At 41.5% G+C, this 18686-nt stretch overlaps 1 protein-coding gene across 3 annotated transcripts in view; it reads right to left on the bottom strand.

The window, feature by feature from the left end:
- The window catches only part of foxp4 (forkhead box P4), a 120118-nt gene that overhangs the window by 50087 nt on the left and 51345 nt on the right, over positions 1–18686 (bottom strand). For all 3 annotated transcript variants that reach the window (XM_036152093.1, XM_012874893.3, XM_012874892.3), the window contains exon 3: positions 4849–4938. In XM_036152093.1, coding sequence (XP_036007986.1) covers positions 4849–4938 — 90 coding nt within the window. The remainder of the gene's footprint in view (positions 1–4848; positions 4939–18686) is intronic.

Raw genomic sequence — 18686 nt, 5'->3', positions numbered from 1 at the left:
ATTCTCTAAGCGGCACTCATGCCACACGCAATTAGGGTGACGGTGGCCAATTACGGCTAACATCTACGACTAACATAAATCTGAAGTGTGAAATTGTCCAAATTCTGCAGAGGGACGTCTCGGTGTGTGTCCATATGAAGACGAAGAAGGGGAATTAGACTGTTTCGGTGCCTCCCTGTATTTATTTATTAAAGATTAAACGCGGCAGACACAAATTTACTCAAGCTTAATCGTAACAGTAACAGTGCCATCCATCCATCCATCCATTCATTAGCATTCACTAGCCACTGATCTTGCATTGTGTGTGTCTGTAAACAGCAATGATTAAGTCTCATGCTTTGATCCGAACCATTCTACCTGTGGTTGAAAGCTTAGACTCGTCGTCCTGTTGGACGGTGACCTTCTGGCCCAGTCTAAAGTCTTCCATCTCCTCTAACAGGTTTCCTTGCCGTGCCATCATGTTGTAAATACGCCCATCTCCTGATCAGCTCTGACCGCCTTCCTCGTCACCGCTAAATAAAAGCATCCCAGCAGCGTGATGCTTCCACCACAAAGTCTCACCGCGGAGATGGTGCGTTCAAGAGCAACGTGCAATGGTGTTTTCCTGCTGACGTACCGTTTTGCACGCAGGCCAGGAATGTGAATTATTGTCTCATCTGTCCAGAGCAGCTTCTGTCAGACGTTAGCTGTCAGACTGCAGACCTGTACCACTTCCATCAATCTTCTCTTCTTACCACCTTTCCACTGAGGCCAGATTTAGTGGAGTGCAAAACTAATGGTTATCCTCTCAGGGAGGGATGCAAGCATATTGGTAGGTTTGCATTTGTGTCATACCCTGTCCATTTTCGGATGATTGATTGAACGGCGGTCTGTCAGGTGTTGGGATATTGTTGCACAGGCTTTTCCTGCATCAAGATTCTCCACAGCGTTCTCCCTGACGTATCTGCGCTGTTCTCGGATTGTTCTGATGCTATTTGTTCACAACTCTCCGAGGCATTCCCAAAACAAGTCCCTTTTGAAAAACACGTTCTCTTTCAACAATGGCGGCAGGAATTCGTCAGCCACAGTATTATTTTTCTGCCAGTGCTCATCTACTTTTGTGCTATTGTCAAGTTTCTTCTGGGCATGACCTGTGACAGTGTAAGACACACACACACACACACACACACTGATGCATGTGCGCACTCACAAAGTAGATTGATACCATCTCTCACAATCAGCCAAACCTTCTCTGAGCAACCAATCATATAGAAGATACGATCTCTGAGCTTCTTTTGCTCTCCGCTCAGATCCTCCCCTCTATTATGAAAAAAGAAAAGAAATATGATTTGGTAGAGTGGCGGGGTGGCTGAGGGTAGGCACAGAGTAGTGGGCGGGCGCCTGTCAACGCAGACGAAGGTTTCTCCAGAGAAGTCGAGACAAAACGAAAAAAAAAGAAAGTCTTCCCCGTTCTCCCGGTCTGTCTCCGCCGTTCTCCCTCAGAGAGACGGGAAAAATCTAATTATCGAGCTCCTAAATATCTCATTATTGGCTCAGGCTCATTTGCATGTGTGAGAGCCGAGCAGCAGGAGCCAACTTGGGGACGGCCATTTTGATCTAGACGTGTGTTGCTATGCGGTGGCTTACTGTCACCTTTAGAATTGACCACATTAAATGTCTGCTTCGCTTACCCTTATATTCACCTTTCCCTTATTCTGTCACAAACACAATTTAAAGGTGATCATAAATCCTGAAATAACAGTAATTAAAAAGTATCTACCTTTAACAGCCAGGCTTACGTAGTGAAGTTTGATAAACAGCTAACTGTGACTTCTACTGCCACACAAAGGTATGAAACACGCACAAAGAAATCGGTCCTGATCAGTAATCGGCTGGTCAGAAGCTTTTTTTTTTTTTTTTACCAATCTTAAAACAAGCCAGGTATTTATTTAATCTTCTGTAAAGCAGTTTGTGGTGCCTTCACTGATTATGAAAAGAGCCGTACAAATGAGCACTGACTGATTGATAATTGCTAGCACGTTAAACCGACAGCTATTCTCCTTGGAGTAAAAGTTGTTAGCGAGGTAAGAATACATCAGACAGGAAGCAAAACACCTGTAAAGAAACTCCATATAGAGGTGCGATGGTTGTTCCATCTGCCTAGCTCAACAGGGGAATCGGACTGCACCAAATAACAGGAAGCTAACTGCGTGGCATTAAAACTGCGGTGTTTGATCATTTTAAAGAAGCCAGTTCCATCTGTTGGATAAGAAAACTTGGAAGTCATTTTAAAAATGTCAGACTTCAGGCTAAGATATACTTACCTAGCAAGAAGTCCACAAAGGGACCGTAATGCTAACTGTGCTAATTGCGCAAAATGCTAATAAAGGAGGCTAATAGCAGTTTAAAATGTCATCTCTGTGATCAGGTGGTTTTTCAGTGTAACACTACCTCTGCTCTCTCACACAGAAAGCTTGAAAATAAGTTTGGAATAAGTAATGCTCAATCATAACAATTAGAACTACTCAAGACTGTGTAGTTAAAATTTATGAATTATTTAATAATCTAAGACATAATAGTAAATCCTAGATTTTCTTTTTCTAAACAAGTTGTGTTTATATATATCACACCTCTACGTTTTTATGAGGACAAAAAAAAAAAAGTCAAGAAGAAAGGTCAAAAGTTAGTGAGCAAAAATATGTGTCCTAAAGGATTAAAAGAGATAACCTGTAACTTTTTGCGGTTGGATTTTGTGTGCAGATACGTCACAACAGACGATTTTTCTGCATTTGTAGATTTTACAAAGTGATAGCCACTGTATGTAACTTTTATTTGTTTTTGCAACGTAACTTGTTTTGCAATAAACACTTTCTTGAAAAAACATTTTCAATATATACTTTTGATACAGAAAGTAGAAAATGAAAAAATTTAAATTATTTATAGCTCAGAAGTTGGACTTGCCTTAAATCACAATCTTTGGTTGAAAGTTTTACAAAATCAGAGTCAAATGGGCCACAAAAATTACTGATCAGTGCATCTTTTGCTGGTACATAACCAACAACCGGCTTATTTAATCAGGGACGAAACATAAAGCAATTTTGCATCTGGGGATAACAGCAACCTTTGACCTTTTTATAGGGCCTCTTTTCAGGCTGTTATGAAGGTCCAGTTCTTGGTTAGGCTTTTAAATCATTACCTTTCAAAACTACAAATACGAAGGAATACGTAAAACCAGCTAAATAGGACTAAAGAGAAACACGCACACATCTAAAACTCGCTATGAGTCAATGCATTTGTTTTTTTTTCATGTATTCTGGGTCGGGAGGAGCCAAACACACACTCGCCAGCATGTAAATCCGATTGTGTCTGTGTGTTTATGTTGCTAGGATGTGAGCTGACAGCTCAGACAACAGAGACGTCGCATGGATGCCCTGCAAGTGCGTGGAGGCTCTGCAGGTCAGGCAGCAACAAACAGGACAAACAAGACAGAGATGGAGAGAGTTGAGGCGGGGTGGAGCCGGGTCTGTACATGAGTGTGTTTGAGGAACGAGGATGAAGGGGGAAGGTTGCACTTTCTGTCTTGTATAGAAGATGCTGGTATGAAGCAGGTCAACCAAATGTACGTTTGACCTGCATTTAGTCCTGTTTATTGTGTAAATGCTTCCTCATAGGCACACAACAGAGCTTTCTATTATTGGGAGGAAGTGTTTACAGGAGCAACAGTAGCGTATTCTTTTTCATGATTTACTATATAAATCTTTTTTAAATCATTGAAAGTATGTTACAGAGCAGATTTTAAAAACAATCAGTTGTCATTGTTTTTTTGTTATCGTAGGAAGCCATCAATTTATTTCAAAAGAAGATTTTACTCAACATATCCGATCCAAAGAAAGGCTCTGATTAAAGTATAATCAGTAAAACCGAGAATATAATTTTAGACATGTTTGTCAGTGGGAAGTATTTGTGCATTGCCAAGTGGTCACTTGGCAATTAAAAAGCGGTCCTTGCAGACATTTCTTTTTTTAATTGACTTCCAAACTTTGTGTGATGTTACTGTAACATTTTGCCCTTCTATGGGAAAGAGTTTATTTACCGAAAAAGATAAGGACATTTCTATTTAAAACGTTTTTTCTATTTAAAAATGTTTTTTCCAACATGAATGTTACAAATTTTGTCTGGATCTAATTTGCATGTAATAATCTGGACAAGGATTACAGTTCTATTCTCTATGAGCATCTTATTTTCTTCAGACACCGCACACAAAAGTCCTCAGTCTCCAAGCCCTACAAAGTCATAATCCATCTGTCTGTTTGTTAAGTGACATAATAATGAGGCATAATGCAATAACCAGACTGCTTGCTGCTCCAACAGACCTATTGCCCCACGCTCTTTATGTTAGGTACAGTTAAAAAAGGGAAGGGGGAAAAAAAAAATCACCATTCTGCATGCAATCATCCAACTGTACAAATTTAAAGAACGGGCAAATTTGTTCTACGCTGCAGTGCTTGTGTCCTGTTGTGATTAAAGCCAGCTCAAGTGTATTTTAGTGGGGATCCTGCACTCCGGCTAACCTCACCCTCTCTTCTTTCGGTGGCGTTTAGCTCTGAAAACAGCTCGCTACGCAGAAACTACAAAAGCCTCTTTCAGTCAGTCCAACACACACACGAACAGAGGCAGAGAGAGAAAGGAGCAGAGATGCATGCACACCGACTAAGGAAGGGAAACGGAACACGCTCCGGTATTAATCTGCGAGATGGGAAGGTTGGTTAAAAAAAAACAACAACACAACAATGCAGCTGCCAACAAAGTACGTCCCTGAAGGGGACGGAGCAACTCTCGGGTCGCCCATCCATGTGTGTGAGCTCTGACCTGCACGGGGTTCTGCTTGACCTCGTTGTTGCCAGGGGAGTTGAGTCCAGAGGCCTGCTGGAGGAGGAACTGTCGGGCTGCCTGGAGTGCCTACAGGAGATGGAAAAATGGGGAAATAAGAAATGTATTTCACATATCAATAAAGTCGCACCTTTGAAAGAAAGGCCCGGCATGTGCTGCTTTAAATTAGCATCACATAAGGCTCTTGGTTTTGGTAGTCTGAAAAGAATTGAACCTCTTTGAACTTTTTCACATGTTGCACCATTAGAACAACAAACATTAGTGTATTTTAATTGTTGTGTGATAAACCAGCATACAGTTGAACATGATTATAAAGTGAAAGGACAATGACAAATTACAAAATGCACACTGAAAACTGTATTGTGAATCTGTATTCAGCTCCCACGTGTCATACTTTGTAGAGCCTCTTTTTTCTGCAATTGCAAGTTTTTTTCCTCCCACAACTGCACTATTATTTAACACCATAATTTTCCCATTTACACCAACCAGCTTCCCTGATACTAATAGTTGTTATCTTGGTAGTTTTGATCCATATATATGTTTTCAGAGGATGAGTAGAACAGTGCTCTGCAAGATCTGTGATTTATTTATTTTTTTATAACATAACCCTAATTTAGACTTCACCACAACTTTATCCCAGACCTGTCTGTTGTATTCCTTGGTTTTCATGATGCAATTCGGTCAACTAATGTTCTCTAACGATCTACCGAGGCCTTAACAGAACACGGATTATACTGAAATTAACTCACACACAGGTGGATTCTTGTTTACCAGTTTGGTAACTTCTGAATGGTGTTGGCCGTACTTTTATTTAGGGGAAGCAGAGTGAAATGGCGCTAAATGAAAAGGCATGCCAAACTTTTTTAGATTTTGTTTTTCAATCTTTGCACTTCGCAGTCATATGCTACTTTGTGTTTATTAGTGACATTAAATCTCCCAAAAAAAAAAACAGTCTTGTTGGGTTGGAAAATGGTAAAAGGCAAAAGGTTTCTGGGGGAATAAATACCTTTGCGAGGGGCTGTAAATGAACAAGTCTGTTCACCACGCTTCAGAGTGTGAATATGAGGCTGTCTGTGTCTAAATGTATTACCTTCAAAATCTCCTGATTCTTAACTCTCTCACACTCTCTCTTTTTGTTTCTCCACCCATCCTCTCTGGTTTGCTCCACGTTCCACAACCCCTTCCCCCCCCCCTGCTCTCTCCTCTGAGGACAGCGCAAAGTGGCTTCTTCACATCCTCTGAGACAGAAGTGTGTCAGCCCATCTCCATGCGTGCGCGCTGAACTGTGTTTGTGTATTGTCACAGTGATGTAAGGAACTGCTTCCCCTGATGAGACCCGAAAGAGCTGCGACTAACCACTGCCCAACTCCCCGTTCCTCCTCCACCCCCCCAACCCCCCCATCCCCCCACCCCGCTTCTCCCCCTGTCTGCCTTGCAGTGCTGTCCATCTACACACCAGCAACACCATCACTCACCAGCTCCGTTTCCATTCTTTCCCTCTGCCCCTGGGTGTTGCCGATTCATCCCCGCCGATACTGCAAACTAAGCCGTTTCTCCTGCTTTCTAAGCACATCCTTTTCTTTTCCAGGCCGCGTTTGCGCCCTTGTGTCCTTTCCTGTGACACCCCTTGCAGCGATAAAGAGTCCAGTTCTCCAGCATGAGGACCAAACGAGCGAATCGCTTTGTGTGTGTGTGTTTTTTGGCTGGAATGTTTACCCAACCCTGAAAACAAAATAAGAAAACACCCATCGCCTAACGCGAGCGCCGCCACTGCACGTAGAGTAAGCGCACACACGGACACGCAAGCGCGACCTCATGACGGCGGGTTAGAGAGGGGAGACAGCAGGATGCACATTTGCTTCCTCTGACTCAAAAGGGAAAGGTTCCTTAGTAAATATTGATTTATGAAATACCCTGTGTGTGCATCCCCGTGCATGTGTGTGTGTGTGTGTGTGCGTGTGTGTCTGCGAGTTAACGGCCGGATTGAGGGATAGCCTACACCGCCATGGAAGCTCCCACTCAGCCACTCAGCCGGAGAAATCTGTATCATTTCAGAAAATGCTACACACACTGACACTCCTTGAGCAGATTGTCAAACTAGAAGCTTGGGTACATTAACTAATGTTTAGTTAGAGGAAAAAAGTTTAAGAAGAGATTAGACTGTCAGGAAAAAGCTAGAGAGAGAACTTCTCTGTGCAGTCAGACTGATGAAAACCATCTGTAGCGAGCACACTTGCTGCTTTCGCCGAGACCCTAATTAAAACACACACATGGACGTGCCTGTACTCTCTCTCTCTCACGTACACACTCACATGAATTTTAACACTTTAACAGAAAAGCAAAATAAAAAAAAGGCCCAGGAACAATACCCCTCCCTTTTACTGGTTTGACCTCAGCATTAAATCAGACACAAACATACGCACACGTACACACAGACAAACACAACCGCCCAGTTTGTTGGCATGTGGTGTGAATTACTCCTCGAACACCCTGTCTGCCCAAGAGCTACTCCGTGTGTGTGTGCATGTGTGTGTGTGTGTGTGTGTGTGTGAGTGAGTGTATGTTGGCAGGAATTGAGGAGGCCTGTCTGGCAACAATAAGGGACAATTCCACCCAAATTACCACCCTGATTACCACTATATTAAAGAGCCATTTATGGCTTTCATAAACGCTACAACCAAGCGGAGGTGATGCCTGTCTCCTCTCCTGCGCCTGCATCACTGGAGGTGTGTATGTATATATTTGAAAGGCAAGGATCGAAGAAAGAGAAAAAAAAAAAAAGTGTGAATTTGCTTTTCTACCTATTTCTTTAAAAGAAGTCCGTTGTGGATTCAAAGATATACGGCACAGCTTAAGAGCAAATTGTTCAAATTTACTAGACTAAAGATTAGATTTTCTCGAGAGAAAGTATGGGCGGGATAAAGTTTCAATTAGTACTGGAAACTTGATTTACCCCCCCTACAAGCAGAACACCTGGCAATTTTATACTTGACGTTGTTGAGTAGAAGATTGTTGACTCAACAACTCAACAAAAACGTGTGTATTAATACTGCTCAGATCGTACTGAGTTTCCCCGATTCACTTCAAATCACGCATTTAAAGCTGTCCTATTCAGTAATGAAACATTCTGGAATGGCTGCGGTTTTATTGTAATGTAACAAATTGCCAAAGGTTGCTCATCACTTCGCCCCTGCAACATTTTGTATCTCCCAGTTTCAGTCTTTTCCAAGCCGACGCAACCTTCCGTCTGACACCAAACATGTCCATTTGTATCTGTCCGCCAGATGTTTTGTGTCTACTTTAACAATTGCAGATCTAAAGTAACTTTCAAAAATCTCCTAGCATGAGGGAATGTGATTATATAACTCCAATATATGATACCTACCTACATAGGGCTGCGGGTTCCTTTGGTTCCACTTGGAGGTCATAATCTGTCATATGTCATAGGAGCAAAATGGCCCAAATGCCGATGATAACCACGTACAGTGGAAATAGGGCGTAAAATAAAGTCTTTAGAAAATACTTTACAATTAATTTGAAGCATGGACGACATCTAAGTATTGTTTTACTATCTATCATCACAATGATTAACCATGCTTTACTTTAATGGACAATAACAGTGCAGTGGTTTATGAATATGGGTACAAAAGGACTTCTTTACTGGTACAAATTGACCTGGAGCTGCTCTCCTAATAATACAATGGCTAAATATTTTTCATTGAAATGAAGTCCATCTCAGGAGCGCCTGGCTGCATGTCAGCATGACATTTCCAGCAAAAATAACCGGGAGCAATTATTTGGAGGTTTGGGTATGAAGGTAAGTGCTTTTAGCTTATCGCCCTGTATTTTAAACTTCTATTTTAAAGTTACATAGGAAGCAGTTGTTTAGTTGACCTGAAGTGTTGACAGAAATTGTTGCTTAAAACGTTCAGTTAAAGCACTGAAAATGCCCCTCGCCGCTTTAAATTGTTTTTGTAGCGACATTTTGTGTACTCAGCAGAAAAGAAGTAGTCCAAACAGAGTGGGAGGCGAGATCTGAATGATTTGTTAAGCACTGGATGAAAACTGCTGTTGGCCAATGGCTAACTTGTTGCAACTGGTCACCAAAGGACCTAGCTAGCACTTTAGATAGCTGCAACCATGGATACAATGATTTGAAGAGAGGTCTGAATTAGTGATTTTGTGAATTTGTTAATTCTGTAGCTAACGCCACAATGAAGAGGAAATATTACAATGTTGCTTCATAGGAGCTCACAGACTGTATTTAAACTGAATCCTTTGTATCAGTATGTAATCAGAGTTAAATTGAATTAGTTATAGCTGAATAAAGCCCTAAATTTTAACCTTTGACAATATAAGGAAAACATGTGCCAGATTGGTGCACACACCTATGAACATGAACACACACACACACACACACACACACACACACACACACACACACACACACACACACACACACACACACACACACATGTCCACACCTACATACGAATACCACCAGCAAAGACATCCACTCATGTCTACTTTGTCAAGAAGCACTTCTCTTCTTTGACCTCTCTCTCTTTCATTTCTACTCTTCATATTCACTCCCTGGCTTTTTCTCTGTGGAACCCCCACCCACCCACACACAGCAACGCACACGCTCTCTCACACCAGCTCCTTCAAGACCCCCCCCCCCCCCCCCCCCCCTAAACTCCCCTTTACCCTTGTGGCATTCTTGGGGGCGCACTGCACCTTTAAAGAAAATATGAGAGAGGCCTAAGAGGGAGGCCCAACAACAGAGTCTTTGTGCTGCCGCGGTGCACACACGCAGACTCGTGCGCACACACACACACACACACACTAACACACACATATGCACCCATCAGCGGTGTCAGACAGGTTTTATTAGAGCGAGAGAGGGAGGGAAGGAGGAGGAGGAGGAAGGGGAAGGAGGGGTGAGGAGGTCACCGCTCAGCTTGGAGGCCTGGGAGCACAGTGTGAGTGTGCCGGTGAGTGTGAGTGTCTCGGTTCGGTGTGTGAGTTCTTCTGACTTGTCATCGCGCTCCTCTGTAAATCATCGCCTCTGACACAGCCTTTAATAACTGTGCATTTTTTAATTCAGCAGGGTCAGACATGCACATACCTGCATGTCCACACACACACACGCACAGGACACACACACACACACATACACACGTGTACTCACAGTCGTGGCTACTTTCTCTCCTTAGCAGGATTCCAAAAAAAAAGGCTGACAACTTTGGTTCTTGGAAAGGAGGGGTTTAGAAAATCCATAAAAAAATAACAGGGTGCAAATTTTGTTTTACTAAACCTGTGCAATGATTTTGCAGCTTAGGTGTCAGGATGTGTTTGAAAGAACGCACTTGTACAAGAAATATTAAATTTGCTTTAGCTGAATATGACTCGGATGTGCTATTATGAAGGGAATTTCAAATAAGAACAACAAAAAAAAGGGATGCAGGCCTCCTCAGTTTGAGTATGTGTGAGCGTATATGGCTCAGGTTGCCAAAGCAAACAGGTCACCCTGTATGTGTGTGTGTGTGTGTGTGTGTGTGTGTGTGTGTGATGAATCTGGCCTCTAATCTGCCCAGTGTGTTCGGGTGACACACAGTCCAAGAGAACGCAGAAATAAGCAAACAGGAGACCGTGGAAGGGGGGGACAGAGAGAGAGAGAAAGAGACAGGTGGGTACCATATGTTGGAGTAATCCGTCAGCACTGACTGAGGTCCATTGTTGACGGGTGAAACGAAACAACCCCCCCCCTCAAAAAAAAAACCCAACCCACCCCCAGAGATAAACAGCCCTCAGGGCAGACAGTGGGCTGTCCTTGAGAGAGATGGAGGAAGAAGAGGGAGGGAGCTGGGAAGGCCAAGGGGGGAGGCAGGTGGTATCAGATTTCTCAGCTTTTAGGCTGAGACGGAAAAAAAAAAAAAACAGGAGCATGTGAGAGGATGAGAGAGGAGCTCATTGTTTCATCTGTCCACTAAGGAGGAAAACCAGACTCTGAGGCCACAGATCTCCGCAACGCCAAACAGATATCCCCCTGGCAGATAGTCAACAGTTTAGTCTGGTGCAAGCTCAACAGTGAAGGAAGGGAGGCTCGCTTGTAGAGCGACTCTCCTCCGTTCCTTTCTTCTACAGGAGAGAGCGACAGATAGACAGTGCTAAACAGACTCGCGGGGGGAAGATGCAGCAAAGAGCTTGTCACACCCAGCTGCTTCTCTACAGGTCTTCATGCTTTTTGATTTTGGATCAGTGGGAGAGACCGGGTTCAGAAAGGAACGCTGGATCTTCTTTTTTTTTTTTCTTCCTACATCCGTTTTCCTATATCTTTGGTCCTCAAGTGGTGTCACTAAAGCTGAAAGCCGGGATAAGGCTATGGCATTGTTGCCATCCCCACGGGTGATCCTAGTGATCTCTTGTATCTATTTGTGCTGCTTCTTTTCACTTTGGCACTGAAAAACACCTTCTAACTCCATAAAAACCTGTAGCCTATTTAATTTATATTCCACTACAGCTTTGTTCTCCAAGGATCAACAGGTTTTCTTAGTTCTAAGTTTTCCTTATCTTTGATTCCTGCTTCTTATTTGGGTACTCGTGATCACAGAGAAAATGTAATGCGTCTGGGATGCAATGCAATCCACAAAGCACATTGATTTTCCAAAAGGATGATAACAAAATTTGAAATGCTTGTTAACACAAACAGCAAATGAAGTCCAAACTGAGCATGAGAATGGGTAAGAAAAAAAATGTCCTAATGATGTGACCAGTGAGTGTATTACACTACAAAATGGGAGTCATTCAAGAAGCCTATACGCCTTTAGTGCTGACTGTTCCTTTGATCGATAAAGAGATTAAAGAGATTTGGTGGAGTCTCTGGGCAAAAACATACAGCCATCTAGTCAATGGTTTTTCAAGAAATTCAGCTAAGATAATACATCGACCATTAAACAATTGCACTACACCACAATGCAACTATAGAACATTTTGAGAAAATACTCCCATATATGTTTTATTGCTAGTATGACACTATGAAATGTGCTTGAAAGGCCAGATTAACCTACCACATTGCATTGCAAACAGTATTAAAAAACATTTACAGTTTTTGTGAAATGGCAAAACATGAAATTAGGGCAATTGAGGTATAGAATAACTGTATGACTGAGGTATAGAATAACTGCCACAATGGATTCTCAAGTATTTAGTGCAGGCGTCTGCAACTTGTGGCTCTGGAGCCATGTGAATCTTTAGGCAATCCTTAGTGGCTCTTAAGTTAAAAATGCTGGACCTGAGAAATGCAAAAAATATATATTGTAATTTTCCTCCAGCTTTTCTCCTGTAGCGGTCACCATAACAAGTTATTTGTCTCAATCTAACTATATCTTTTGAATTTTCTTCTCTCACAACATCTACCTTTATGTCATATTTTAATTAATCCACAAATCTCCTCTTTGGTCTTCCTCTAGGTCTCCTGCCTGGCAGTTCCAAACTCAGCATCCTTCTACCAATGTACTGACTACCCATCCTCTGTACATGTCCAAACTGTCTCAGTCAAGCCTCTCTGGCTTTATCTCTAAAACATCTAACATGAGTTGTCCATCTGATGTATTGGTTCCTGATCCTATTAATCCTCATCACTCCCAAAGAGAACCTCAACATCTTCATCTCTGCTACCTCCAGCTCTTTCCCTTGTCTCTTTTTCAGTGCCCATGTCTCTAAACCATGGAGCATCGCTGGTCTCACTACCATCTTGGACACCTTTCTGGTCATTCTCTCTGATACTCGTATCACACAACACACCTGACATGTTTATATGCCCATTCAAACCCGTTGGACACATATCTTCACCTCTTTTCATGCTCACTGTTATTCTGGACTGTTGACCCTAAGTACTTAAAATCATCCACCTTCTTTAGATCTGCTACCTGTAACCCCACGGCTCCACTTGAGTCTCTCTCATTCACACATGTGTTCTGTCTTGCTACAGATAACCTGCACTTCTCTCCTTTCCAGGGCACACCTCCAACCTTTAGATTTTCCTCCACCCATTCCCTGCTATTACTGCAGACCACAGCGTCATCTGCAAACATCGTAGTCCATGGGGATTCCTTTCTAACCTCATCTGTCAACCTGTCCATCAACACAGCAAACAAGAAGGGGCTCAGAGCTAATCTTTGATGCAGTCCCACTTCCACCTTGAACTCCTATGTCACGTCTACAGCACACCTCACCACTCTCTTACAGCTCTCACACATGTCCTGAATCACTCTAACATGCTTCTCCGCTACTCCAGATTTCCTCACATAATACCACAGCTCCTCTCTCTACACTCTGTCAAATATTGTCTCTGACATGCTCTGTACTTTTCCATCAATTTCTTTAAAGCAAATAATGCATCTGTGGTACGTGTTCTTGCTCACAGATGCTCCCTTCTGACCTGAGTCTAGCATCTACTACTTTAGCATGATTCATCAATTGTATTCCTCTGTAGCTGCCACAACTGTGCACGTTTTCCCTGTTCTGTTTTTCTTAATCATCAGCTCTTGAAAGTACTCATTCCATCTCCATATCATCCTTGTTGCACCTGTCAGTACATTTTCCTCTTGATTCTTAATCGCCCTAACCTCCTGATCATCTTTCCATCTCTGTCTCTCTATATTGCCACCCTGTATAAATTCTTCTCTCCCTCCTTATTTCACCTATCATACAAGACACTATAGGCCTTCTGTTTGGCCTTAGCTGCCTCTACCTTCACTCTACGCTGCATCTCTCTATAATCCTGGAGACTGTCTTCAGTCATTACAGTAACCCTCTTGCTCTTAACCGATCTCTTTCTCAGAACACACTCCTGTACTTCCTCATTCCACCACCAAATCTCCGTATTAACTTTCCTTCCAGAAGGCATACCAAAAACTCTCCTACCCATCTACCTGATCCAGACATCTAGAAGCACCTCCTCCTCCTCCTACATCATTTTCCATAAATTTGGACTGTTTATCTTAAGAATTTTTTTTGGTATCTAAAGGTTTAAGTTTTTTTGTTGTTCTTAAACATCAAATTATTGTAGATCTAATACGTGTACCAAGGTATTTATACATAAAACAAACATAATGTAGTTTTTATGGCTCTATAAAACAATTGTATTTATTTAGAATAAGTGCAAAAATGGCTCTTGGGATTATAAAGTTTGCTGACACCCATCTATTCATCTTTTGTTTGACTCCATCTATATCACCTGTTGTATCTCTGAGCCGTTTTACGCAATGTGTGCTTCACCATAAATTTCTCAAGCATTTTTTGTTCTCGCTAAGCACTCTGTCTTTCTCGTGCCCCAACTTCTCCCCTCTCATCTCTAAAAATCTGTTGCCCATACCCTCATTCGTCACAGTGAATTCATGGAGCAGATATGGCTTCAACAGATGCCTAAAATAGATTGTCCGGGCTTACAAATTGAAGCCAAGTCTAGTGAATGCAGCTGTTGGCCTTATGAGGAGACCCTCTTTTTCTTTTAACAGACCCAAAAGCATTCCTATGGCTAATCTCTACCTAACACTGGCTAACATCTAGCATCTAATGGCAAAGGGATAAACATTACAATTCCATGTGAAATTATAAAAAATTTAAAACATTAAAAATACTTTAACCACCCAATATAGTTTTGCGCAGACAATATAAGCAGTGAGAAATATTAAGTCTCGTGTTTCATAGAACACTGTCGGGTTTATTGGCATAAACAGTAGACTTTCTTTCAGAAACATTGCCACGGCTAATTAAACTTCTGTTTATAGCTTTCACCAGAAGAACAACCAATAAACTCGCAGTGTTTTTCATTCAGTCATGAATAATTTGTTTAAAGTTGATTCAACAGTGTGAGGTAGGAAAAAAGGGAAGGGCATATACATTTACAAGAGATCAAGAGTTTCCAAGAGGTAGTAGGAACAGAGAAACTTGAACCACATCCTCTCTAAAGCCCGTCAATTTCATGGTGGGCTACAAATAAACTATTCTCTGCCATAACTTTACCTCTTTAGTTTAAACTCTTACTCATGTATGTTCCTTTCTTTTTCATGTGTTAATCACATATTTTTGGCTTTTCCTAAACCAGCCCTCCAGTCATTTGTTTTCATCCATAGGAACAAATTGTCCACCAAAATAACTGACCTTAAGACGCTCTAAACGTCTTAATCTGTCTAGGACGCCACAAGGCAGGAACAATCTTGGATACCTTGGAAACCGTCCGCCGGCAGCAATCCCTTTCAGCTATTTAATGTAATGTTTCCGCAATATAAAGGCATCGTTTGAGATGTTGAGGTTTTAAAACGGCTGCAGCAAACTGCTTTGGGCCCAGACTGACCATTAAAGAGAGGAAAGAGCGCCTTCAAGAGCCAATCCAATAAAAACTCGCAAAACTCCAAAAGAACTTCAAAATATGCTGCAATGTTTGAAAACCCTGGCTCATTTTGGATTTTTTATTCATAAAGGGTTTTTTTTCACTAAAAGGGACCTGCTCTAAACTCTTGGGATAGTTCCATTTTCCAGATGGTTCTCAGTTCAGGACTGTTTAGTGAAGTTTGAAAACCCCTCCTTCCACCTCCCAACACTCATCTAACGTTTCTATTGAATCACAGGGGTTTACGTGTGGTCGTAAAAAGGAGCTGACTGAAGACTCTGGGCTGCTTTATGTCATGACACAATTCATCATCATACGCACACATGGAAATAAAAAAAGAATCCACAGCCTCCCAAAAAGATGTTTGCTGCTTGTTTTTTTCTGACAAGTAAAGGCAGAGAGGCATCAAAACACAGACAATTAAAGGTAATGCTCAGGTGAGCATGGTTAGGAAGCGCGAGGAAATCCCTAACTCCCTCTGTACTGTAGGCCTCATCTCAGTCCAGTCAGCTAATTGATGGCAAATAGCTCTACAGCAGTTTCTACACACGTCATACGTTACACACACATATGCAGTTTCCCTGCGGTTTTCAACACAGCTCGTTTGGCAGGAGAGGAAGGTTTTTCTCCAGACAGACCAAGCCCAAAAAACGAAAACACACACACACACACACACTCAGAGACAGATGGACACAGTGTCTTGTCATATTGAACATAATCTTGTATAACATAAGACAGTTAAGTAGTTTGGGATGGCCCTTTTTAGGTGTTAGGTCTTGGTTGGGTGAACTCCAGAACTTAAGCTGTTGCTTCTGCTCGACCCAAGCAACTTGCAAGAGGCGACTCTTTGTAAGGCCAGTCTGTGATGAGGACGGTACTAGCCTGGCAACCAGGCCTCACATATGGAAACTGTTTAACTCTTATTATTAATAACCCACCAAAAAAAAAAGGAAAAAGAAGGGGTAAAAAGCCAACTGTTAACACATGCAAGACACTGCCAAGACTTGGCGCAGAGACAGAAGGAAAACACATACCTACAAACAGAGACTGTCTGCAATGTGCATATCCACATGAAGCAAATGTGGACACCCAGACCCCTATTGGTTGAACAGGGGGGGGGGGGGAGAAAGCTAAGTGATTGGCCTTTAAATGTATTAGTCTGGCTGCCCGCTTCAATGCAAATAAAACTCTTTCATGTTTCTTGGTTCAGAGAGTTCTTACACCTGGTTGTGGCTGAGGGGGAATGGATATAGACACACCCTCACACCCAGAACTTACCGCCCACACACACACACACACATGCAGGAAATGGGCAGGCACAACAATAGCTGGTTGCTATACAAGAAATTAAAACTTCTAAAAAAGTGCACAATCTTTGACTTCCCCAACGGAAAGCAGGGGTGGAGTATAAACTCAGAAAAAAAACGGAGGAAAAGGGGAAGTGTGCACTGGACTACACGATTTTGTAAGAGACGCAGTTCATCGAGATGTTAAAAGGAACTTCTGTTTGAATATAATAAAAATCTGCTGTGGATTTTTTCCGTTTTCAAATTTGTCAAGATACATATACATTTGTTAAGATAAAAACACTAAGTTAAAGAAATGTTTGAGTGTCAGACGGTAGGAGTACTCTTTACTAATCAGCAGATATCAGCACAATATTTGAACACATTTTGTGGTTAATCAGTATAATTTTTTTCTTGTTAGTTAAAATGTGGGTATTTGTTGCATAACCTTCATCAAGCCATAAAGATAATGAGTTAAGTCTTCAAATAGTCTTCCGTATCAGACATTGTTTTTATGTTTAATAGCCATGTTTTTATTTTAACATGAAGATTTGAAGGAAACAAAAACAATTTTGACTCAAATCATTAACATTTACAATAAAACAGAGTTTTACTATACCCAGTGTTTGTTATTTTACTTTTTGTGTTCTTGTAAATCTTAACCAACAGAAAAACAAATTACACTTTTTCTACCAGATGAAGAAAAAGGCTGCTATGCTCTCGTCCTGAGCTCAAGAAGAAGGCAAACAAGAGAAAGAGAAGAGCTACATTCCTCTCCTCCTCCCTGTTGACTCTAATCTCTCCTTTAAAATGGCTCGCACAAAGGGCCAGTGAAGACTAGCTAATTAGCAACACTTTAGGCCTCCACAGCTTTTGTATGTTTGGTGTGTATATGTGCATGTTCATTGTGTGCATCCTGGGCTCTCAACTGTTTCCAGGGTAACTGCTTGCTTTGTGGCCTCAGAGGCGTTGCACATTTTGTCTTTTTTAGGATTTCTTCTGTTCCCCTCGCTGTGTCCATCCATTTCTATGAGTCTGGAGTCGGGAAACAAAAGGTATATGAGGCTTAGGCAAAAGAGAGATCACTGGCTTGCTGAAGAGTTTCAGTCCGGTTTCAGAGATCATCATTGGTGAAAGTCACTGAAGATATTCTCATAGATTCAGATACTGGACTTATTTTATACTTAACCTACAAGATCTCGGTGCTGCATTGTTGATAGCAATACTCTTTTACATACTGTAGGGATTAAAAGAACACAAAGATAAAAAAAAGCAATCCTTTAAGTTGGTTTATATCATATTTGTCTGACAGAAACCACTTTATTTCATTATCAATTTTTCTCGCTCACTAGTTTATGGAGTGCCACAGGGTCCAGTGCTTGGACCTGTTTTTTCTTATTATTGTATAAAATGTTTTCTCTTGGTACAGTTATTTGATGGTTAGTGGCACATTGTTATTGTTATGATAATACTCAGCTTGTGTAAATAATTGATGTCTGATGAATTCCAACAGCTACTTACGCCATACGCATGTCTTCCAGACATGCTTTCAAATTCAGACAGCACAATGGTTTTCATCTTTGGACCACAGTATCCGAAAAGGAAACTGTTCAGTCATTTACTGATTTTGAATGTCATTCAATTGGCCCTGAGTACTAGTATAAGAAATCTTGAAAATTGTCTTTGTTCAGCACCATCACATATTAAAAAGGTTTCTTGGCTGTGCTTCTTCCCCTGTGCAACATTGCCAAAATTAATACCAATATACATTAACAGTATCTTGTCTCAGAGTTAAATACAAACTGACCTGATAAAGTGATTTTGATTATTTTAATTTCTTTCCGAGGCAAAGCTGTTGCTGAAGCTATTTCTACTATCAATTTTGTGCACTTTCAAAGTTTTGGTTTATCATATTTATCTTCCCAGCGTTTTGTGCTTGGTTGTGCTACTGTAACAAAGCTAATGGCACATATATTTCTGTTATTAACAATGTAACGCTTGGCTATTTCAGTGTCAAAGGACTAGGAAAGCTCCAGGACCAGTCAATGTCTCCCCATCATGTCTGAGAGCTTGCATTATCATTTGGTTCCCAACTTCACTTGTATCTTCAACAAGTCTCTGGAGCTGTGTAAGGT

This window comes from Fundulus heteroclitus, chromosome 20 (assembly GCF_011125445.2).
Source record: "Fundulus heteroclitus isolate FHET01 chromosome 20, MU-UCD_Fhet_4.1, whole genome shotgun sequence".
Lineage (NCBI taxonomy): Eukaryota > Metazoa > Chordata > Actinopteri > Cyprinodontiformes > Fundulidae > Fundulus > Fundulus heteroclitus.
The sequence above is the reverse complement of the archived record's forward strand: the minus strand, read 5'-3'. Positions and strand labels throughout refer to the sequence as shown.